This window comes from Cygnus atratus, chromosome 3 (genome assembly GCF_013377495.2).
Source record: "Cygnus atratus isolate AKBS03 ecotype Queensland, Australia chromosome 3, CAtr_DNAZoo_HiC_assembly, whole genome shotgun sequence".
NCBI lineage: Eukaryota > Metazoa > Chordata > Aves > Anseriformes > Anatidae > Cygnus > Cygnus atratus.
Genome location: NC_066364.1, coordinates 91,751,446 through 91,776,760, shown reverse-complemented (window position 1 = coordinate 91,776,760; position 25,315 = coordinate 91,751,446). Strand labels below are relative to the sequence as shown.

The 25,315-nt window shown below is 41.6% G+C and overlaps 1 protein-coding gene across 12 annotated transcripts in view; it reads left to right on the top strand.

Annotated features, from left to right (window-relative positions):
* TTC7A (tetratricopeptide repeat domain 7A) overlaps positions 1–25,315 on the top strand; it is a 168,011-nt gene that overhangs the window by 103,057 nt on the left and 39,639 nt on the right. For all 12 annotated transcript variants that reach the window (XM_050709569.1, XM_035555850.2, XM_035555870.2 and 9 more), the window contains 3 exons: positions 10,970–11,086; positions 14,661–14,758; positions 20,570–20,704. In XM_050709569.1, the coding sequence (XP_050565526.1) occupies positions 10,970–11,086; positions 14,661–14,758; positions 20,570–20,704 (350 nt within the window). The remainder of the gene's footprint in view (positions 1–10,969; positions 11,087–14,660; positions 14,759–20,569; positions 20,705–25,315) is intronic.

Below are 25,315 nucleotides of genomic sequence, written 5' to 3'. Positions count from 1 at the left end.
TGGGACACCCGTACTGCAAAGGTAACAACATGATGAAAAATGCCATCGTCGCCAAAGCCAGTCCACGTGGTATCAAACCTGACAGAGATTAAGGGCTACAAGACCCGACCCTGCAATTGTAGCTCTGTGTGGGATGAAGAAGAACTTAAGTAATTCTTAAATTTAGTGTGTCTGCAAAAACAGTCTGTGGTGAAAAAGCAGCCCAGTGCTGCCACAAATGCAGTTTTCTCATTTTCTTAGGACGGCATGCTGCGTAGCACCAAATGGTAAGCACAGGTTTGTCAGCTTAACTGAATCTCGCCAGTGAAGGACCAAGTGAAAGTGCAGCAGCACGATCTTCAGCACATGGAGCTGCTGAAGGACAGCCCTGGGTCTGCACACCAACTGCCAGCTCTGCCTTAAAGGTCACGCTCCTGTGTCTTCCTGCTGCTCTTGTTCAGCTGGCACTGGTGCTAACGCAGACTGCAATTACATCATGGCTTTGCTTTGCAGACGCAGATAAATATGATTCCCACTGGTAGCAAAATACCCATTTCTTTCTCTGGGATTTTCTTCGGTGAAGTCAGCAGTTTTGTGTCTACTTATCACAGCTCGGGGTTGCTCTAGATTCTGTCAGGGCTTTCTCTGAAGTGAAGGAGCTTTTGTCTGCTTGCTTCGCTTCTGTAACTTTTTACCTTTTAAGCGTCTTTGTCTTTTTTCAGGCTAGCACAAAAACCTTCTCTTCCATAACTCGCTGAACAAGCTCTTCTCATAAAAACCACTGCCTCTGAACTGTCATAACTATATGGTGGGTTGCCTCAGCCAGAACTTTGGATGAAACATTTCCACGTGCATCTCACAGCCAGTATCCTGTAGTGTAATTCATTTGCTTTTGGCAGATTGATTTCCATCTTCACCTCTGCTGAGATACACAGACGGTGAGCTCGAAATACCAGCAGACTGCGGCCCTTCTAGCGTTACTCACATTGGTGCTCTGTCCTCTGCGAGAGACTCTTGTAATCTTTCTCCTCCTAAAGAGCCCGATCTACCAAGGTTCTTAAGCACACGCTTCGTTTCAAGGAGAGGAATAACGGACTTGTTGATTTCAGCAGGTCTATTCATGTGCTTCGAGATGAAGGTCTTCCGTAAGTGCTTTGCTGGAGCAGCGCCAAAGTGGCGTATATCATATTACCCCAAAACAAGGTGATAGAAAGAGTGAGATCTGTTTGACAACACTGTATAATGCATTTCAAAAAACGAAAGCTTTTTTTAGACTAAGCCTATTGTTTTTATAGCAAAGCCAAATTTTGTGTGGCTCTCATTTACTGATACAGTGGGTGTGTGATGCAGTTTCACTGTTAGCTCCAAGCATCAATAACATGCAAGAATTCATTAGTGTGTTAAGTTGGGTAGCAACATCTTATTAATCCGGGGGGAGGTCTGCTTTACAGTGTTTTGTTGCATAATTTATACAACTATAATAAGTGCATGATATCACTTTTTATTACCTTGATGCTAGGTTAATTGGAAGGCACTTCACTCTATTTCAACTATGTGACCCAGGATTCAGACTTACCTTCCCAGACAAAATACACATACTTGGTTGCAGATTAAGGTGACTTGGAGGTTGATGTTGAATGCTACTTTAATAGCCAGAGTCCTGGTATCCTTTCCTCTACAAGCTGCCTAATATGCATGTCCTAGAAGCTTTTCTGAAAAACACAACAGTTTAGAAGTGAGTGAAACATCCAGTTCTGCAGTCTTCGGGGATAGGAAGTACTGGCAGTGTAATGAGTGCTTCAGCTTTGCCCTGTAACTGCTCTTTTCTTGTCTGGCAGGATCTCAGCACAGCAATTAGAGACCCTAGGCCTGGTTTCCTTTTCCGTTTCTGTAAATTGAGAGTTATTCCAGTGGTTGTGACAACATGGTCATTTCTTAGTTCTGCTTTTCCAAATTAATTTCCATTTAGTCAGGCTGGGCTGGATTTACCCAGGAGCATGTCTGATGAAATTCTGAAGCATCAGGCCCAAGAGATGAGAAATGTTTTAAAGGTGAGGTCAGTTACTGGGGGGCTCAACCTGCTGGTCTTCCAGTCCGCAAATAACCCTCAAGTTGAGAGCACCAGTGTTAAGAGATTACACGTGAAAGATGCAGGGAAGGTGATGATGAGGAACCTAGCTCTTCCAGTGCTTTGCAGAGGTCATTCCCGTTGTCTGCTCTGCAGCGAGAAGCACGGGGGGCTGAAGGGACTTGCCCAGGGTTGGCCAAGAGGCCATGCTCTGGCAATAAACAGAGCGTGGCTCTCCCATGTCCCCAGCCCAGGCTGTGTGATGCTGGCCCCACTGCCAGCCCTGAATGCAATACAGTGCTCCAAGGTTTCCAGTATGCCCCTGAGGTGGTACTGAAATTGCACTTTTTTGCGTAGGTCCATCCATTTCCACCCACACATGAGTTACAGCCCCACAAAGTCACCTGAATTAAAGTGCCAGGGCTCCAGCATGCTCAGGAAGCTACGCAATGAACTCTTACCTAATTTATGATTGAAATTAAATAGGAGGGAGACCTCTAAGCTCCAGGCCTTTGGATGCTTGAGAACTGTCCCCTATTTTCACAGGTCCTCATGCAGTGTCCAGTGCAATGGGGAGTACTCCATGTAGTTGGACCCTGTCAGGGAAAACACAGTTCAATAAAACCCACTCACATATTAAACCTCCATTTAAAATCTTATGAAGTGTTGCAAAGGAAAGTCTAATGTACAGTCCTGAGGGGAGAAGTTAATGTCAACACTCTGCATAGCAAGAGTGTTAACTTCTTTTTCTATTCAGTGTGAAGGTAGTAATTTGGTTGTACAATCAGTTAGCGTTTAGTAAAGCGTAGCTGTGTCTGCATGACGGCAACCTCCCTCCAGTGTCTCGTAGCGGTAATGAAAGCCGAAGGAAAGAACAAGCAGTTGAGGCCTGATGGCCCGGGGCAGGCCAAGTAATCTCAGTGAGCTCTGTCAAGCTGCGAGTTTGTGATGTCCAAACATGATTGCAGGTGGGTGGGAGCAAGGTTGGTGTTCCTCCTTCGTGTGGCAAAGTTAGCATTTCTCTTTAATGTAGCAGTACCCTTGACTGTATCGAGATTCAGCAGCGGCCTTGTTCTCCGTTTCTGCCTGTGTGTTCACATCACCTGTCCTTCTGAAGGGTGCTTTTTAGTCAGACACTTTAGTTTCCTTTGAGAAGTTCTGTGGGGAGCAGGATAACATCACGGTTTTTACCAGTTGACCATTCTGCTAAGTGAGCCAGGTGCTTTCATTCAGGCTCTTTGCAGTTTGCTTTCAGAACCACAATGAGAAAATATCCTTCGTTTTAGGTTTTCCAGGTCTTGCTGTAAAATTCATAATTGTGAAAATGATCTTTGTCTTTAGTCAGGCTGGATGTGGAGTGAAATGCATGTCGCTGGTGATGACGGAAAAACATTTTGTTGCCGGTTCCTCATCAGAGCAAAAGGAAAATTAAAAAAAATCCTTTCGGGTGTATCGCCTAAAGGGTGCTATGTAACATAGAGACGAGAGAAAAGCTAGAGCTTTGGTCAGCTCAGCTGACAGCCAGCTTGATTCTTACATTTTTAACAAAAAATGCAAGTCTAGAATTCAAAATGAATGATATAGTTGAAATGAAATGAAAGAAAGAATGCTGATCACCTGGTTTTGTGCCTCATTTTTGGGGGGTATGGCTAGATATAGTTCAATTCTGAAGAAAGATGGAGACAAAGGAGACTTTCAGTGTTTTCTTTTCCAGCAAATCAGTGTGCTTTTTCTTTCAGCAGACTATTAGTTAGCTGTTATATTTTCTTTAAGTGACAACCTGCCTGGGTTTAGTGGATAAAGAGGATTAGTTACGAGACCTCCTTCCAAGTGTCAGTAGCCATTTATGGATGGGCAATATTAATGATGAATGATATTTACCCTCTGCATCACAAGCAAGGAGCCAAATGCCGAAACAGGTGCATGAGGTTACTGGACTGGCCACAGACATGTTTGCCTTGAGAAGTGATCTTTGTGTCCATGCAGTTTCCTTCCTACCCTATGTGCAGTAACCTGCTAGGTGCCTTGTATCATGAAAATTATCTTCATCATGCACACTTGTAAATAGGTGAGAATCTGCCTCTGAAAGCTGTGCTCATCCTGTGCAGTGCTGTTGCAGTTGTGGTTCATGGAACAGCATTTACTGAATTGCTGCTGTGGAGGACCTGGGCTCTGAATGGGACATTCTTCTAAAGGCGATGTCAGCTCTGAGCCTCCTTGCTTTTCTGTGCTGAAGCTTGTTCTTGTTTTTATTTTTCTGTTCGTTTTGGGGGGTAGATGGGCAGGGAGCCATAAAAAAAAAAAAACAAACAAAAAAAACAACTATATGACTATATGTCTGTAAAAGAATATGATCAATTTATTTTTGTAGGGAAAGTGATAGATAACATGGCACTGCGTGAAGTTATAAAAGGAGGTTGCAGTCAGCGTTGCTGGCATTAATTTAACTAGAGAATGTGCCCTTAAATGTCAGGAGACTGCAAGAAGCAGTTATTTGAGAAGACAGCAACTTTGATGTTGATGTTATCAACAGAAATGCGGGAGATTAAAAGCAGCTCACCAATCTCGCCAATTTTTTCTTATTGATAACATGACAAGGGCTTTAGCAGGTGCTTTGGGAAGGTTAATGAAACCATAATGATTATGGTGAAACAGTATACTTGAACTAATTGGCTTGTATAGGTGACTCACCACTGAAGCTAAGTTCAGCAGCTGATAAACTGAACAGATAATTCACTGTGAAGAAACTGCAGTTCCAGATACGCTGTCGTCTTGTACCGGCGGATAAAACAAGACCAGACAATCTGGGTTATAAAAAGAATGCAGGATGCAATTTTATTTATGTCATCCCAATATGTAAGAATGGCCATTCTTGATCAAACTAGGGGTTTGTCTGTCTTCAGCAGGGTGTCTGGTGAATGCACAGGGAAAAGCATGTAGAAACATGGCAGGAGGATGATCCTTCCCCTCTGATGTCATCCCAGCATCTGTCAGCTGACTGGTATAGAGGCTTTCGGAGCCAGAGGTTGCATTAGGCTGTGTTTAATGCCTCTGATGGCTCTGTCATCCATGAATTTATATAATCCCTTTTTGAACCTGTTTATGTGTTTGCTCCCAGAACATCCTGTAGCAATGGGTTTTGCACTTTACTTTTGCTTTGTATGAAAATGCACTTCATTTGCTCCCTTTAAATCCAGGTCTTCATTGCTTTATTGGATATTCTTTACTTCTTTCATTAAAACGACCGGCTGCTTTGATTTCCTGATTTTCTTCAGGCTATTCATGACTTTATAAATCCGTCATCTCTTCTCCCAGCCTCTTTTCCAGGGTGATAAGTCTATTTACTAGCTCCATGTATCAAAAGCATTACAAAACTTTGATCGTTCTTGTCTTCTCCATCCTCTTCTCTTCCTAGTTCTTTTGAATCAATCTATATCCTGTATCCACCTGTAGTCTCCTTTGGCATCTGCTACCTTAGAGGGGAAGAAACCAATTGAAGAGCTCAGTGATCAGAGCACTGACAGTTTGGATCCATGCTGCCCAGTTCCCCAGGGAGCATCCTTGGGCCATCGGCCCATCCAGGTCGTGGCATTCCTCTGCTTTTCATTGGAGCTGGCGTGAAATATTTATCTGTGCTCCTTTATAGTAAAGGGTCACGTGTAATACTAAGAGGTAGGGAGGGTGAGCTGGACTGTGCTGCCCAGCAGCACCTGCACGAAGCCATGCTGCTCCAACACCCCATAAATCAGTCACTGGATAAACTGCTTTTGCTGTCCTCAGAGCCTTGACTAGGACTCTGGTTTCTCTCTCCAGGCAAATGGCTGTAAACACACACAAACAAACACGCACATGCATCCTGTCATTTAGTGAAAGACACACCAAGTACACATATTAGTTGCAGAGGTTCAATATCTTTGTTCTAACGTCCATAATTGTGACGCCCGTGAATTGGGACATACGGCCGTGTTTGGTAGCTGGATTTTGTTTATTTGTCCTTTGGTATGTAAATTCCAAAATCAGCGGGCAGTTCTGTGTGCAGGTAGGGCAAAATCTGGGTCAGGAAGGAAAGACTTTGGGAATGATAGCCCTGATCTGGTAAAGCTCAAAGACATTGATTATGAATTAGACATTATCCTCATTAACTGACAAGCTCTGGTGAACTGGAAGGGTTAAAAGCAGACAGTAAATGGCAAAATGTATAGATAAACGACTACATAACACTCATTATTCCTAATTTAGTTTCTCAAACTTGAAGTCAGTGGAATGTGTTGTTGTTTGTTACAGTGTTAGTATTATTTATTGCTTGTCATATGGTAGGGCACAGAGATCCCATTGTGATGCTGTGAAAATGTATGGCTAAAGGGCTACATTTAATTCTAAACACTCCATTTTAAAGCAGCTTTAAAAACTCTTAATTAACTGCTTAATAAATCTTTATATACTCTTACAGCTTCCAGAAAGTCAATAGGTTATTACTAAACATAGCATCTCCCAACTTCTTCCACAGATGCGCTTGTAACCATTGATAATATGCTGTATGCACATGTGAAACCTTCTGCTAATAAGTATTAACTGTTTATTAATCATTAATCAATGATTAATAAATGAAATCTCAGTAATTAAATTCTCAGAGATAAGCAAGAACAGCCTGTTTTCTTTGTGGGTAGTATTAAGAGACCTTAGAGGCTGAGCATTTAGCCATGTAGCATTAAAAAGTTCTTGGGAGGGCTAGGTAGGAGCTTTTTGGCCAGACCTTCAGACCTGCTGAGATTGGTCTTTATGAAGACAGATGTTGAATGCCTGCTGAAGTCAAACAAAACAGCTTGCTTTCTGCTGAAAATTGTCTTAGGCCTCCCAGTATTCCAGCCCCTAATTTTGTCAATGTATGGCATATTACAGTGATATTTCTGTCATTTATACTACTGAAATGGTGAAACCTAATTTTGAATTTTCAGAGCTTCAAACAAATGAATTTATCTCAGCAAAGTCAACTGTATACAGATTTTAATTTGACAGTTAATGTTGCTGTGATAGATCGGGATGCTTGCTTGTGGCAAGTAACCTGACCTTACAGCAGGGAACAGAGGCTTTTGATACTGTCCACGTACGTGATAAAAGAAAACCTGTTCTGAGAGGGAGCTTAGAGTCCAGTATCAAGAGTAAGCACTGGTTATTTTCCATTGTTCCTGTGCCTGAAATGATACACATTACAAGAATGATTTGTAGGTTTTTGGCTCTCTTTTCCTATGCTTATGTACCAGTAATTTATATGTTTGCTTTAGCCCAAATCACTCTGTTTTCATTTTCAGAGGCTAACAGAATTACCAATGACTGTATTGATAATCTCAGGGCTATTTTTATATGTTGAATCTCTTTAAGAGTCTGCTCTGCTCAACATTACAAGCTTCATACAAAAGTACACTAAAATGATATTAAGAAAATACAATAAAGTGAGATCTGTGCATACATAATTTTTTATTTATGCCCCTGAGAGTTCTGTGCAGACACTGATATGACAAAATATCCATTAGATTATTTGTAGCAGGAGTGCTATCTCAGTAATAAAACGATAAGCTTGAGATAAGAGTGATACTGTGTCACCTACTTCACTTCAGTGGTTTCCCTGTATTCTTATTTGTTTTTACTGGTGCAAAGCTTACTAGAAGCTGCAAAATACAAACAGCATATAGCATGTATAGCCTAATGTACTGATTTTATTTCCAGCATGCAATTATGTTTAATTGCATTGTTTGCTACTCTTGTCAATATAGTTTGATTCCTTTTGCTGCTTACGTTCTTCCTGTTTGCTTTTTGGTTTTGTTATACTATTACACGATAACATGAACAGCAGTATTCCAGAGGCAGATTACCACAGCAGTTAACCATGCTTGGCATCTCCAAGACTTGGTGGTAGTGTTCCACTGCAGAGATAGTTGCTAAAGTTATGTGATTTTTTTTTTTGTTAACCTTTGTGTTCCTGTGTCCTACAACTGTTGATAATACTCTGCTGAGACTTTGTTTTTGTGAGGGAGTTGCTTTTTTCCTATGTTTCACTAGTTTTTCTCTCTCTTGAGATAGAACACTGCATCTTCATCCAAAGAAGTTGGTATGTACTCACTGTAACCAGTAAGCATGAGAATGATGGAAAGAAGAATGCAATATTTCTTTATAATGTTTAACTGTGATGTTTTAAATATACTGTGTGGTAGATTTAATTGCCTGTGGGTAACTAAGCCATCTATCTTCATACAGATATGAAATGAAGGAGGAACACTGTTAATGTATCCCTCCTGTATAGTAGTTCTGTTAACAGAGTCTTCATTCCTGTATTCGTATATTTCATTAATATTAAGAGTGGTATCCTTTATCATCCATGAGTGTGGTGTTACTCAGGGATGTAATATGATTATTTTCTTCTCTAGGCTCTAGGCTCCTTGACCACCACCATTATGCTGCTGCTGATGTCGTACAGTGGTTAGGAAAGTCTTGAAGGGTTACAGATGTTTAGAAAATATTCTGTACATCTAAAATGGCATAGATTGTTCGTTGTGGTAGTTTCTTGGACTGGTAGAATATTTTTCATAAATTTATTGCCAGAAGGACAATGGTGATGAAAGGAAAGGTTGATGTTGCAGGCCCATCCCACCACAGAGCACCGTCCAAAGGATCTTTCTTACAAGCCTGTGCATCAAGCCCATAGCTTCTGTTTGTGCAATAGCATTGCTTTACGGAAGTTATCCTGTCTTGCTGTAAAGACTTCAAAGATTACAGAATTCACTGTGTACACAAGGTAGATGCTGCAGAAGTTATTTGCTTTCATAGTTGCATGTTTGCATTTGCTTATAATCTTCATTTGACTACTTTCAGCTTCCAGCAAATCCTTGGATCTTCTAATACCTTTTCTGTTAGATCAAACCCTTGCAATTAGATACCTCTTCTCTGTGCAAGTGCTTGCAGACTGGGGCAAACATTTTCTTTGCTGTTTCTTGGTTAAACTAAATCAACCAAGCTTCTTTAGCTCTTTGATGAAATGCATGTTTTGGTGCTCTGTTGATAACCTTTTTCTGAACCTCATCCAATTTTTAGTCTCCTTTTAAAGACAAGAACTAGGCACTGGATTGTAGTAAGCATTTTGTTGTTGCTGGGAACCACATCTTCCAACTCCAACTTGATTGTGCTTCTGTATAAGGATGCTAAGGATTGCTTGACGTCTTAACTGTGTTGTTCCAGGGTATAACCTTCCATCCATCTCGTGTGATACATATTCCTTGCTCTCAAGTGTGTGATTTTATGTTTTCTGGTATTAAAACACAGAGCAGCATGCATCAGTGGCCAGTTCGCATTGTTAACCACTCCTATGAATTTTGTTTCGTTTTTGTTTTCTTAAGTGTGTCCACTGTAACATTCTTTGTCCCATCAAAATTTTTGATTTGTTCGTGTATCTAGCCTCAAAGTGAGTAACTGAATCATAACGAGGGCAGTTGCTTTCATTTAGCGAGTCGAAGAAGAGGGGATGTTTTAATTAGCATTTGTTTTGCTCAGGTCAGTAACAAGAAAATCAAAGGTAAACATAGAGTAGGGATGTAAAATTGTAAAGGACAGAATGAAATTCCCTTGATTGTGAATATTGGTCTTCCTTTCCTAGCCTAAGTTTGTACCTGGGGAATTTAGTTGATAGCCTGAGTTGTGTGGTCAAACCACAGCAGTGTCCACAAGCAGACTTTGCTGTAGCAGATAACACAATTGGGTTATGTTTTGGTGATTTTTTTTCCCTTGAAAAAATAAGATTTATTCATGCAGAATGGGACTGCTATTTTAGCACACAAGCGTAGTTAAGCATCACAGAGACTTGGCTGCAGATTTCTAATTATTGCAAGTAAAGGATCTCTTATTCAGCTGCAAAGTCTTCTCTTACAAGAGATTGCACCTGCTGTTGTCTCTTTCTGAAGTTGTTTGGTTTCCCCAGGGGTCTGCAAGCCCCCATTCACAGTACTGGGTTTTAAGATTTTTGATGTTCAGCTGTTGTATGTGTGTATGTAAATATATGTACACCTAGTGGATGGATTGCTAACCATATTGAGCAAAATCAAAATATATAGATCTTGGACTTTGTTAAAACATTTAAAGTAGAGATGTAAATTTATTTTAGTACATAAAAAATAAATTCAATGATCTTGGCAATTAAAAAAGGTAAAAGAAGTTTCTTGAAGGATGATGTTAAAAGCCATACTAGCAGCAAGTGGGGGGTTGTGTCATTACTGAATCTGTCTTCTAACCTGAGCTTGACCTAATTCTGCTGAACTCCCATAGTCTGTGCAAGTACATAGTCTCTAGGTATAAGAATAGTAGCTAAACTTATACTACCTAGAAAAAAATGTGCAAGGGCTATTAGCTGTCTTGCCTAAGGGCATAAGATGATGCCAGCTGGGGTGAAGAGGAAATATTTCCTTCCTGTTGGGCATTACATAGTTGTCTGGGTATGTTAAGCGTGTTTTTTTTTCTCACGTTTTGCCTGAAATTCATTATATAAGCCATTGCTATAGGAGGATGCCAGAGTAAAAAAGCAATCTGGGTTATGTATTATGGCAATTCCTTTTTATTTTGTTTTTAATGCTGTCCACAATAAAATGAGATTCACTGTATGTTTTACCTTGTTACCTTCATAATGCATTGGTTTTAACACTGTCCTGCCAGCTTTGTGACGTAAATTTGACTGCAGCTGAGGAATATTGTTAATCCTCTCATCTCCTTGTGGGGAATCAAAGTTGAGCCAAATGAAATGTTTTGTGTTCCGGTGTTTTCTCTTGTAGCTGGACGTACAAAGGAAGTAAAATTGCTGGCTGCCAGGATTCACTAGAGTGATACTGATTCTCCACATTTGAGGTGCCAATAACGCAGAAGTTGTTCTTTTTCATCTTGCAGCTTACTCTTCACCAAAGTAAAACTGGAATGGATACATAAAGGACCTGAGGAGGCTCTGGTGACATGCAGGCATATGTTGCAGATGTGGCAGATGGTATATACGGTTTTACAGCACAGGTAGGTTTTCTTCACAGTCTAACAAGTTCAGATTTTATAATGGGGATACAGTTATCTTTTTTAATTGTCCAGATACTTAAGTTACTTTGCAAAAAGGGTAACAAACAGTACTGTTTAAAAAAAGTAATATTTCAATCCATGATTTAAAAAAAAAAAAAAAACAACAACAAAAAAAAGCATTTAAACAATATTCCCTTTTTATGTTATCTTTTTCACCTGCTTCCCCTCCGAAAGATAAAAGTTCAGAAAGTATGAAAGCAACCAGCTTGGATTTTCCTCCTTCCCACATCTTTTGGTTATTGTCCCAGTTGTGATACCACTGTACAACTATCTTGGGAATGTTATACCAACACTATATTTACCTTTCACCTGTAATGTTCAGAGACACTATGTTTGATGGAAAGGACAGCGTGCTTAATGGAACACTCATGTCAGGCAGAACTGGATGTGCAGAACGATGCATGTCTATGTACAAGTGTTCCTGAGGGATTCTTGGTAATTCCTTGTTGGTTTAGCTAATGAGCAGCAGACCAAACACTAAAATCAAGGTATTTACACAGCACTAGAGAAATAGTCTCTTACCTGATGAAATCATTAATTTCCATAGGCTTTAATATCCTTGGCTAAGGCTTCAGTCTTGTATCTCTCACAGGAATAATCTTTATACCTGTGATTAGTCCTCATGAAGCTGATCAAATATGCGCTGAACATACAGGACTGGATGCAACTTACTGTTGCAAGGAGGGGGGTGCAAGCTTGAGACTGAAGAGATATAGTTGGAGGACAGACAAATAAATAGTTCAAATATTTGGATTGCATTTGGATCTCAAGCTGTGCTTTGGCCGTTACATTTAAAAAGCCAAGATAGGATAGCTTTAGAGGCTTTTGATAAGCTTTAGCCATAGAAACCTAAACAAAACAAATAGCTTTGCTTTTGCTGTTAGAAACTCTAACGTGTATTTCTCTGCTATTCCCAGTTGGACTTCTTGTCTTTCTCAAGAAATACTTCAGAAAGCACTTTTTATTAGGAAATAGTGCTTGAAAGGTAACAAGAATGAACTTGGTACCTGCAATTTTAGACTGTGTTCAGTGGCACAGGAAGGCCCTTGTTTTAAGCAAATTGCAGCAGTATCAGCTAACAAATATGTAAAATATTCCAGGCTGGGCTTTAAAAGGAACTGAAGGGGATTTCTTATCAGTAGGACTTGGATGCATACTTTTTTTAGGGCCTCTTGGAAAAGAGAAGCCTGTTTTTCTATGAGGTTGAGAACTGTTACACCCAAAACTCTATTAGTTCAATCAGTAGCTCATCACCCACAGAGTTAAATCTCACTTTACTTATATTTGGTTGCATTTCTCTGCCCTTAGTTTCTCAGCTGTGCAAACTTAGTGTGACTCTGCTAGACTAGGGAGCGTTTCAGCGCCCACTGTTTTCTCCCGAAGCAGGTATTCGCGTGTCATGCTCAAGGACCCTCTCACCTTCTTCCTGATGAACCGAACTGGTGGTGTTTCTGCACTCTCTCACAGTCAAACATTCCCTTCAGCAATTTCTGTGAGCATTTTATCCACTGTCTCAACTACTTTTACAAACATGGGTGGTGGAGTGACATTCAGTGTCCCACTGCCAGCCTTCCAGTGCCATCTGTGGAAGGCAAATCATCTGGCTGCTGTCCCTATGCACCAAAAAGCCATGCTATGTGCACCGAAAGGGTGCCTGGAAAGGCTCTCTGGGTTGAAGGCCTTGTACTGCAGTATTCAATATGTAGTTCACTTTCAAGCCTTTTCCAGAATAAAGCATAAAGTTGGTGGAAGCTGCTGTTTTGCAGAATGTAGTCCTCTTGGTTTTCAGTCTGTTTCCCCAGTCAAAAGGCTGTCCCTCTGGCTGTACTGAGATGGGTTTTGTTAACCAAGACTGCCTTGTCAAGACTTTCTGGACGCTGCTCTCCTGTTGTCAGACTTCTCGCCTGTCCTTTTCATAGGAATATAATGCAAAAGCCGGTGTTCAGCGGTGTGCCTAAGCAGTGCCTGCATGGTGATGACTGCCACGTCAAAGCAGCACATCAGTAACATTTTAAAGTGAGGCTGCCATGTTCCTGCGTACCCAAGGCACCAGCAAGACAGAAATAACCCTACCTTTCCACCAGCAGTCCCCAGTCAAGGCGATTACACTTGGGTTAATGCTTGCTAGGCAAGATGGAGGTGTAGGGCAGTGAGTTTAATTTTCCCCTGTATCTGTCACCACTCGATAACTTCAAATGGGACATCAGTATGGAAAGCAGTATGTAAAACAGGGAGGCCCAGTCAAGGCCAGAGATTTGGGCAAGTAGTCAAATGGCCAAGAATTCAGGGTCCATTAACAGAACCTGTAATATTTGATCCCAAAACCCAAGTAAGAGGTTAATTAGCTATCGTAAATACGATTACCATTGTGAAGAATGACAGTAAGTGGCTTTCTGTCCGAGAATGTTAGCTGGCAAGGGCAAGACTTGGTTTATCTTTTGCTGTTGTTTTCTGTGATAACAGAATAATCATGTTTAAAAAAAAAAAAAAACAAATGGCAGTCCCAAGGTAATTCTTCTTCTAGATCAATTCAAATTCAAGGGAATCCCATGCGGTATGTACCACAAGGCTGATTAAACTGGAAGGCTGGGCATCTATAACAATGATGATTCTGTGACATCTCGTTTCCTGAGAGAAATAATATCCAAAGGCTGAGCTGCAGGCTTGGAAGTGTGCCAGAAAAAGTAGCCAGGGCAGTCACTTTTCCTTTGGATATTTTGTTCCTTAATGGATGGTGAGAGCAGATATCATCACCATCTGATCCTAGGGGGATGGCAGTCTATGTGGTGACAGGAAGGCTCAGGAGATCTGCACTAAGTAATTTTCATTAGGCACGGGATTTTATTTTATTTTATTTTATTTTATTTTATTTTATTTTATTTTATTTTATTTTATTTTATCGGAGTTCCCCCTTTGGAAAAGCTCTGCTGTGAGGACTGAAGTCTAGAAGAGGAGCAGACCAGATAATCTTCCTTTCATAAAGCAGTGCTGTGTGGTAGCTTTTATCTTCCTTCTCTGTTCAAACAGAACAAAGGCGGAAGAGGAAATAATAATCTTTCTGAAATGAAGAAATTAGCACCTGTGTGGAAGGTGGTAATTGGTCTGTTTCAAAAGGATTATCACAGCAGACCTGTGAATAAATCCTACAGAAATAAGCAAGGGACGTTAGTTCTTTTTTTGGGGGGAGGGGGTTGGGGAGGAGGGTGTTGATGGTTGTCCTTCTCTGGTCTGGCGTTCTAGCTGGCAACATGTTCCTCATCCAGTGGTTGACAAAGACCCCAGCACTCAAATAAACTGATAGTGGCACACACACTGGAGCTCTTGCTGGGCACAGTGTCTCTGAGAGCCCAGGTTTGTCATCCATTGCTGGATGGAGGTGTTACAATGACACCTTCAAGAAGCACCTAAAATTTTCAGTTCCAGAGACGGTCAGACGAGATTATTGCCTGCTTCGTGGAAAACGTTGTCTCCCTGCTGAAAGGTGGCTAGATAACATGTTTTTATTTCTTTACAGTGGCTCTGAGAAAGGAAGTAGTGTGACCGAAACACCAGTGATCAAAAAGCATAACGGATTGCATCTCACGCTCCCGGATGCTCATGATACTGATTCTGGTGAGGAAACAAGATCTGTGCTTTCCCATCCTAAATACATGCTTTCGTGAGAGCGGAATGTTTTATTGTCTTGTGTGGAGGTTGCTGGGCTGGGGGTCAGGAGATTCAGATCTGTCTCTGGGGCCTCTCTGTGTTGCAGAGTGTGCTGCTGTGGTTTGCCTGTACCTCAGCTTCCCCGTGTGTAAAGCTGAGATGGGTTCCTGGTTTCTTCTACAGAGCAGTCTGAGACAAGCCTGAAAGGTATTAGATGGGAGTTCACCATATTTCTGAAATAACTGTCCAGTTCAGTTTATTTTTCTTCTTTTCCTTTTCTCTCTCTTTTTTTTCCTCCAAACTTTAATCCTTTTTGGACAAAATTTAATCCTTTTAGATCAAGCCAGCTAATACTATGGTCTGGGAAAGCTGAGTGTTAGTGTCAGTTGTTACTGGACTCTGTTTTGGTCTGGGATTTGTACATAAACCTTGTGATGCGTTATTCAATGGTTAATACACATTCACAGTAATGGATATAGTCAGATGGAAATAACTGAGACATCAAAGCTAATCTTGGCAAAAAGGAGAAAGACGACTTTCAGAGAGTGCTGCTGACTTGTGATTTTATCACAAGTCTCATGATACTTGCTGTTTCCTTTAAAGCCCAAACTCTCAAAATCAGATGATTATGTGAGAAACTTGCCTTTTTATTTTATTTTTTAGGGAACAACTTTCTACCCTTGTGTATGTAGAGAAACGCTTGGGGAAAAAAAAAAAGAACCTCACAGACTCAGAAACTGAAAACAAAAAAGCATATAAAGGTATAAGAGCTTACTTTTAAAGACATTACATTTTAAACAAGTCTCATGCTTTCAGGACAGGGAATTAGTGATCATTCAAGTCTTGAATGTTTAGACTTGGTAAAACTGAAGTCACATGCTCAGCACGTATAGCTGAAGACAATGGCAAGTTCATATGTATTAAGTACGTGACTTGTATTGAATTATATTCGTTTAACCTCCATTTGCACCCATCAGTGTTTAAAAAGCACTGCAAGGTTAGGTTTTGAGCATACAAACACTCAAGCATCAAAATATTATTCAGCATGTCTGCTCTTATTTTTGTTCACATTGTTAAGCCTTCGGGATCTGTATTTATGACATTGTAATCTTACTGATTCTATATGCATATATTTATGTAATTCTTAATCTGTTTATTCCATTTCCCTTTTATTACTCTTTGTTGAGATAAGTTTCTCTGTTTTGTATAGGACCTTTTTCTTATTGCTTGTATGAATCTGTATTCTGTAGTCTTTGGATTACTTAAAGAGAACCTAAATTCATAATAGATGAAGAGAATATACTAAATGTATAGATATGTGCTGTTTGGCATATTAAAAGTGATCTGGAAACGGGAGCAAATATGAAAGCTTCCTGGTGATGAAAAATCATTTGGGATAGTCATCACTTGGAGGTAATTGTGAAGGTTTGCAAAAGTGTCCTCTATGATACCTGATGCTGGGCAGTAAAATCAGCTTTTACGCCCTGTGTTGTCTCCTCTGCAGTCCTGCTGTGTAGGTTTTTCCAGCTCTTGTGCTTTCTGCTTGCTCCTCTGCTGCAGACCTGCAGCATCTTGTCTGGAGTCACAGCAAAGCTTGGACACATTTGGTCTCTGTGTAGAGTCCTCCTAAAAAGCACCTGGGTTGGGTACTAGTCCCGGCTTGCTCTTATCCCAATTTCAGCAGTCAGCGTGCAGTGGAGCATAGTTCAGCAGAAAGTGCAGTATGCTGTGCTGCTGCTTGCTAGAAGGAGAATATTAGTGTGAAATACAAGCATTAAACAGTCTTTTCACACATACAAAGTGATTTACACTGAAGGGAGTTTGGCTTTAGCCAAGAAATGTACGTCTCCTCTGCTTCAAGGATCTAGGTTTACATGCTAACACAGTTACACCCACCGTGGAGGTAAGGATGCGGCTCGTACTGAAATTACACCATCCAGCTTAGTGCATGACTTGGTGCTGGCAGTTTCCAGCAAGGGCCTGTGGCTCAAAGCTGGATCCAGTTTCCATCATGAGGACCCCAGGGAGCAAGAGTGCAGCAGCATCGCCGTAGTGCACAGGCGCTCTGTGATCTCTGGGCTCGGCAGCGAAGGGGGGATTACTGCAGCTGGGTTTGACACTGGCCTCTCCCTCAGTCAGACCACAGTGAGATTATTTGCTGTGCTAGAATTTTAGGTTTGCTGCCAGGAAGATTAATTCCTTTTTATTTTCTTCATCTTCTCCTAACTGAAGCAGTGTTCTTAGCTAAATTCGCTGGTATCAGTCAGCTGCCTTGCTGTTTCATTCTTTTTGTGATTTAGTCTTATCTTATAATGCTCTTGCCTGAAGTGATTTAGGCTAGGGAATTCTGTGTTTCTTATAAACCTAGTAAATCTACAGAGTTGCATTGCTATTTTGATAGCAGATTTTTCATAGATGTAAAATATTAAACTTGGTCCTTCTTGGTCTTATAACACTGCTAGCACAATACTTTAAATTTAGATATATTTTTGTACGGCTTGTCTGTGGAGCTCATCATGACAAAATCATTTTGTTATTTTTATGATTTTTTTCCAAAATTTGTAGAGGGCTTTACTGTAAAATGCAAAGTTTATATTCTATCTAGTGGAGCTATTAAAAAGAGAAAGAGACTGCACTAAAATAACAAATGGATGTGATATCTTCATATGCCAAGATTTGCATGTATTTTGAGGCTTGACATTAAAGTTCTGTGAGACAGGTTTTGTGGATTTTTTTAGCATATAGACATCTACAATCCTTTAGAAAGAGGTATTTTGTAATGAGACATTGAGACATTTTTTAATGTCGCTGGCAGTTTTTTTGTCGGCTCACCCCTCCACCCTGAGGTCAGAGTGGTGTCAGCATGATGCATGCCTACCTCCCCTCTCAGGAGATGAACGCTGGCTCTGGTAGTGTTTCTTGAAGAAGCTGCTGCCCTCAGCCCACCCCCAGCGTCACTGCCGTGCTCTCCTGGGGTTCAGGTCTGTGGCTGGGCTCCTTTTGGTCCAAAAGGGCGAGGCTGGCTAAGACCTGCTCTTAAAGTGCTTATTCAGGGCCTTCCTGTGAGCAGTTCAGCAGAGATGGGAAAGAATAGCAGCAGCAAACCATAGGTTTGGGCTGGGATGGAGACAGACTTCTCATCTAGATGTGTGTGGTGGGAGCAAGGAGCACGTCTGTGTCTGCGACCATGCAGGGGTAGGGAAGGATCGGCTGATGGCCGCGTGGTGTGCTTTGTTGCCTTGCTTAGGCTGAAATGGAAGAGAAAATAGCCGTCAAAGGACTGCTACATGAAAAGGGAACCCAAGTTACTTGGCAATTTACAGCAGAGGCTCTTTGCATTTAGCTGCCCAAGGCAGTAAATCTCTAAGTAACTCGGGTTCCCTTTTCAAGGCTGTGCAGGTTGAAGCACACAGCAGTGGTCAGGATCCATGTTGCATCGCAGGCTTTCTGCCCTGGCAGCTACCTGAGTAACGAAGAGGAGAGGAGCAGCTAACCTGTGCTTCCTCAAGTGCAACTTAGTTTACAGTGGTATTCTTTTAAAGCCTTCATTGCAAGGGAAGGGTGCTTTATTAGATCCTAAGTGGCTGTTCAGCCTCTCAGCAGCACATGAACCTCTCCAAAGGCACAAAGTTGCCTTCCGGTGACACCATCCCCTTGGAATGACTTGTCAGGAAAAGAGGATTTCCCCCGAGCACTGAGGATGTAAATAAAACCTCCACCCGATGCAGGCAGAACAGCATTGCGTACAGGTACTGTCACAGACAGCTCTGGAAAGCCTTCCTGAAAGAGGGCAGTCTTGGCAGAGAAATGTAATGCTGAAAGTTGCTTTCAAAGCATACTAATGAGATCAGGAGCGCTAATTCAAGAATCTCGTTAGTCCCCAAAGCCCGTGCAGTTTTTTTGCGTTTGCCCGTCTAGGTCTGCTCTGACTTTGAAGTGCTCCTAACCAGCATCAATAATTATTCACATGATAATTTTCATAATTTGCAGAAAGTGCCAGCTGGTGGCTGGGGATGAGCACCTGATGGTTTTTCCTGCGTTAAACAACCCCTGTCCGACTGAGAATGCCTGGGAGCTGTGTTTCAGTGAAATTTCTCCTAACTGGAGGGAAGGAGAGGCAGGAGTGGGCAGGGCAGGGGGAGGAATTCCATGCAATGAAAGAGGCTGAAGATTGATCTGTTAAATAAACTGTTAAATGTAATAAATCCTCCACACAAAGCCGAATAGCTTTTACTGTAGCGTTAAAGCCATAATTACTGCATTACTGCACTGTCATCTCTTGGAGCACCAGATGAGGAGTGTCTTTGAAAATATGCAGGAATTTTAAAGCCGCATCTAGGAAGAGCACATTTGCATTTTCCAAGGGAGCTGCGGGAGGCGCCTGCACTGAGCACTGCAGGGCTGTTTTGAAGTTCTGCTGCTGAAAACGAATGCCATCAGTTAGCAGTGAGATAATGGGACAAGTATTTCCATGGCAGTCTCAGGCTGTGGATTGGGGCTGTGGCCTCTCCCTAGCCAAGACAGTCCCAGAGGCAGGCAGCGTGGCCTCGGGTTACGTAAAACCTACAGGCCGTGTTGTGCCCAGGCCGCACAGGTGTCTTTGCAGAGGAGCATGGGGGGGACAGGAGCCTCCCAGTGCCTGGCAGAAGGCCGGGTTCTCCAGCTGGAGAAGCACAACGCCCCTTTTGGAAGAAAAACACTTAGTGCGTATGTCCTGTGGCAGCTTTTCTGCCCTTCTGACTCTTCCCCTGCCCAGAGCCATCTATACTTCTCTGAGTCTGTTCCTAGGCTCTGGTGGTCCTTCAGGGGGCTGCTGTGAGAGAAAGGGGGATTTTAACTCCGGGATCCTGTGGCCTGCAAGGTCAGCCTGCAAGGGTAGGCAGAAGAGTAAAGCTAATCAGCACAAACGCTTCAGTCACAGCAGCTCTCTAGAGAAAGAGGTTATCAGCCTTAAAATCCCATTAAACCTACGTATATTAAAATATTTATTTCCTAAAGCTTTACAAGGCCAGCTCTGAAATCTCATTTTGTAGCTTCTTGCTTTGTTGCAGTCCTCTTGGTAGCCCTCTGAGAGGCTGGCTCACCAGTGTAATCCTGCACGCCGCACTTGAGGATGCGGCCTCTGTCCGTGCCTGCTTTCTGGGGGCAGCTTTTGATGTGATGTTTTGTTCCCAGAGATGTGGGCGCCAAATACTTTATTCTTGCGTAAATGTTACGGCACATGCTAAAGGTTAATATAGTCGAAGCGCTGAGCTCTCTGCTCCCCAAGGTTAAATGAAAAACCATGCTGTCTCTAAACCAATAGGACAATATTGATGTCACATGAAATCTGTGTGCTCTGTGAATGCTGCCGACCCACTCTGCAATGCTGTACGAAGGTTTTACATTAGCGGGCCATGTTTTGTAATTGCGTGGTGACAATGGGCTCATAAAATAGGTTGCTAATAAGTATTCTTAGGAAATGTTTGATGGTAGAATTCTGCTTTTCAAATGGGCAAAATACCGTTGCTTCCTTGATGAATCTGCTAAGCAGACCTTTATAAAATTACTGTCTCTTAATTCACTTGCTTGAGCTGCAGCCCATGGGTAATTTCATCTTTTTTCAATAAATTAACCTTTTATAAAACATATTTCTCCAGTTGGTCACACCAGGCTTCACTGTGGCTCTTACTGCACAAAACTGATGCAGTGGAGTGGAGAATCAGACCTTCCATCTAATGAACCAATATCCCAAGGAAGTATAAAATGTGTCGTTGTTCTTGTTTGTTTGGTCCACAGGATCACAGCGAGCCTCTTCCCTTGCTGCATCAAGACTGGAACAGGCCATGTCTGAAATAACTATGCAGAGCAGCACGATGAAGCAAGGACCTATGCAGCTGTGGACAACTCTTGAACAAATCTGGCTTCAAGCTGGTAAGTACTGATGGTTACGGAGACAGCCTGGAATTTCTTTTCCCCCCCAGTGGTGAATGAGATGACAGAAGTATTAAGGGAGTAACTGAAATCAGGGCTGTCTCTACACATTAAACCAGCAGTAAATCTGCCCATCTATCCCACCTGGTTTTTTGAAATACCACTTGATTAAATCTAACAAAATACAGGAGTAGTGCGATTTTTCAGCTCACCTCTATTTTTCCATAACACAGAAAACTTCAGTCATCATTAAAATGTGTTTTTAAATGAAGAGGGTAAGCAGTTCTTCAGTAAGAAAGGTTATTTGATAGGAGTAATTATTTTCATTTTGCGCAAAATGAATGGGCAAAGAATCTATGAAATGGTATTTAGACTGGCAGTGTTCCAGTTTTTCTGAGTTTTCAGTGAAATGTATTAAACAAGAAAAAGTTCTCCACTCATTTTATCCTTGGCTGCTTGAATCTCCCAGTGACTTGTAGGTTTTGCATGTCAGTTTGAGACACTCATGCAAAGATTGTGGCAGAGCACATAAAGGGAAAAGAGAACAGTGAGAAGAACTCTACCCGGGGGCAACCTCCAAACTCATGAAAGGGTTTTATATAGGGCATTTATTGAGGAGCAGAGTTGCACAGCACATTCTGCCGTTTGCGTTCCAGCAACTTGGGACTGGCAAAAGGAATTCTGACCCTGCAGTTTTGCTCTTAAGAGAAACGGCTTTTCTTCCACAATTGGTCCACGCTGTTGTGTACCTGAAATTACATTTGAGTGCTGCGATTGCTTCTTAGATGTCTCTGCTACCATTTGCAACAAGAAGAAAAAAAGAAAAAAAAAGCAGAGCCCACTAGAACCTTGCTGATAATTTTCTGTTCTGTACACAGGAGAACCTGTCAAATTCTCATTTACCTAATCTGTACAATTGACAATTCTCACATAAAACCTGGCAATCTCACCCTACTTCTCAGTAAAGATTTTTTTAGCTGTTTTTGTGGGCCATTTTCTACCAATTTGACTTTAGTTCTGGTACAAAATACATGACATTCTACTTGTTACAATTTGCCTAACTATTATAGAAGTTACCTTTTGGAATGCATCATCCTTTAAGTTAATCACATGAGTTCATTTATTTGCTTATGTAAATTTCATTAATGTACTGTGGACTTCAAAATCACCAGCAGGGTTTTGCTTTATTCAGTTTATGCTTCTGATTTAAGATTGCAGAGGAGGCTGCTGGGAAAACAAAAAAAAACACAGTTTATTGTGATGAGAAGTCAGGTGTCTGTTGTCCATCATCCTAGAGATAGCTCTAGGCAGTTTACATTTTTGCTGCTGTGTGAAAAGACAAAGGCAATAAAGACCTACTGCTTGCTGTGACCTAACTGTGAATTGCTACAATTATTTTTCAGTGTGCTTTTCTCAGAGGTGTTAATTCTTTTAGGCGGAAATTATTTTTATAGCCTGTAACTTTTCTGTCCTATTCTGTTTTTTTAATCTTTGTTTTATTTCATGTTTGCTTTTCACTCGACTTGAATCAGGATTGATGTTCTGAAAATACATATTGTGACTGCTTTGTGATTTCATTACTGAAGTCAGTTATTGTTATGGATGCAGCTTAATGGTCTTAGTAGTGGGCTTATTGACTTGAATAGTCCTACAGAGCATCATCACTGGCCCTCTGTCCGAGAATGTCCTATCTAGAAGGAGGGGAAAGCAGAAGTAGTTATAAGTTAATAACTTCCAAAATAGAAATATTTCTTAAATAACCAAATAAACAGAAATCTGTGGTTAGAAACGGCCAAGATTGTCACATGCTTTTGTGTTCCAGCTCACCCCCAAATTAACAGCTGTGGAAAGTAACAGACGATTAGCATTCCGTTCTGACGCCTGCATCCAGAGTCACTTCGTATTCATGAAAGAGCCCCATCGATGTGCTGTAGATTTCAATCAGGTTTAGCTGGGACTTGTCCTTTTTCAGTCAATGAAATTTGAATGAATTTCAATCCTGTGACTCTTGGCAAGTTGCCTAACTTTTTCATACCTCAGTTTCCTCTCTCTTAATGGAGGAAAATGTTTGTCTGCCTTTGGGAAAAGACTCTCATATTGCTGTTTTTATTGTTATTAACACTTTAACCTTTTTTGCTTGACTCATAAATCTTTAGATAAAACCATTATAATTTCTAAACCTTGTCCTGCAGTAAATTTATAACAAAGCATCCATCTTTCCCAGACACTAGAAGCATGCAGCTGGCCGTGTCTCTGTGTGTGGGTGTGGATGTAGAGCGCCAGGCTGTGAACCTGTCAGGGATCCATTAGAGCCATTAGAGACCCCGTGCCTCTTCATATCCCAGGGCATGAAAACTTAATGGTGCCAGCTGATTGATCGGGCAGAGCTCTCTGGGCTTACGTTGGAAAGAGGCGTACAAAGCAAACTATCCCACAGCTACGTGGGGCTGGTCTTACAGCCCTCCAGCAGCCAGCACGTAGGCTTGCAAGGGGACCGTTCGCGTGTGGTAGTCATCAGATGGTGCCAGCACAGGGGAATGGTTACAGCATCACCCTCCACCCACAGCTGCAACAGGAGTCCAGGGCTAACCTGCCCAAGTTCCATGCTCCTAATGCATCCCATAATTAGTGCATCCCATAATTAGTGCATGAGAACACGTGCACTCCATTCACAGTGGCTGAAGGGAAGGCTGTGAACTCTCCCCAAATATTCAGTCCTCTGTGCTGTGCTAAAGATAGTTATCTTGCGCTAAGAGGGCATAGACTTTTCAGCTGTAACTTCTGGGTTTGTGAACAGTGCAGTTATGTAGGAAAGATGATAAAGGAGCAGCTTTGGAAGTGCAGCTGCAAAGTCCACATGTGCTGTATACATGGCTGCTGCTCCTCGGTTTTCCCTACAGCAGTGTCTGGTGAGCTTTGTCTTGGTGATCTGGCAAGCTAACTTTTTGTAGCTTCTGGTCAGCAGCCAAACAGCTGCTTGATGCATCTCTGTGGTCTCTAGAATGAGTCCTCTTATCCTTTTTCACATCTCTACATAAAACTAACTGTCACTTTATCCTGTGGCCACCCTTCTGTAGTACCAGTGGGGAGGACAGTCATCTGCAGCAGGGAATTTAGCATGTTTCTTCAGTGGGCTTGCACATCTTCCTGTTCCCTGCAGGTAGTCACAATTAGCTTTGGAAGAGAAAGGGGTCTGTGGTTTCCAAAGACCAGAGAGGTTGTCCCTGCCCTGGAGCAGGCATGATTTGGGGAATACCGGGAGGCATGCTGTTTTCAAGTGCTCTGCAGCAGACTGTGATTAATACAGCTTGTCTGGTCCCTCTTAAAAATAACCCAGCTCTCCGCATCTTCTTGAAATGTAATGGCTTTTTAAGAGGAGAGTCATTTCATTAGCTTTTTACATTAACAGACCTAAACGTTATTCTCGGCCCCAGATCTGAGAAGGAGCCGTTTGTCAGGGTCCTGCTGCAAGGAGCACTGGGGAAGGGTGCTGCAGTGCACATCTCTGCTGTGCACAGCTCCAGGAGAGGTGGTCTTCATGCGATCCCTATGTCCGTTTTTTCTCTTTGTTCTGCTTTCCAATGACTGAGAACTTGAATCAACTTTGGGAGGAGAGAAGGAACTTTAATGGCATTCTTCTTCTACCTCTTCTTGCAGAAGGAGGTGCAAGGAGAATCCTAGAGATTACTGGTGATTATTCAGCTTCTCTTACCAAGAGAAATGTCTGACCTAGAAGCTGTTTCTACTCCCTTTTTTCTTTTCAGAATCATGCCAGTAGTCCTCCGTTCTGTTTAGAAAACACAATCATGATGTTTGGCTAAGGAAAATATATTTGGAATGGTTCAAATTTATGACCAAAACTTACTTTCATTCTGCATTTTTACAAAATCACGTTTGACCTAGAGAGCAAAGTGTGTCAGTACTGAAAAGAAGTAGTTTTAAGCTCTTTCAGTAATGAGTGGTTTCTTATCTGAAGTATGCATGAGTATGTTTCCAGGCAGTAATAACTGTTGTATGCTCTATTTATGTGGAGTATTTTAGAATGCTGCAAGCCAGTTTTAATAAGAGTTTGAGTACTCCAGCTCCTGTTGCTATATTATTTTAAGCTTTACTTTTAACTACAATGTCCACTTTGTTTGTCTTTACTAGTACTTTATATCTGACAATTTAGCTTCTTGACTGGCCCAATACTTTACCAAATATGGCCACTCACAGCAAAGTAGGTCTGGTAATTTGATCTAAGATTGGCTAAATGCCTGCTAAGCACAGGCTGCAAACCTCACCAGGTAGACCTAAAGCTAATTTAAAGGAGCATTTAAAGAAAAATCACTCGAATGACTATTCCATGTATTCACAGTGGGGCTGGAGAGGGCTACCTGCTGCCTGAGTAACATGCTACAAGTTTACCCTAGGAAAAAATATTCTAATGAACATGCCCTAAACAAGAAATGTAAAGAGAGCCAATGTAGCAGGGAACAGTGAGCTAATGGAAAAACATCTGTTCCCCCGAGTTATGTACAGCAGGAACATTTTTTTTTCCCTTCACAAAACGCTTGTGATTTATTTATTTTATTCAGTATGGGCCAATTCCTGGGAAAAAAAAGCTGTGTT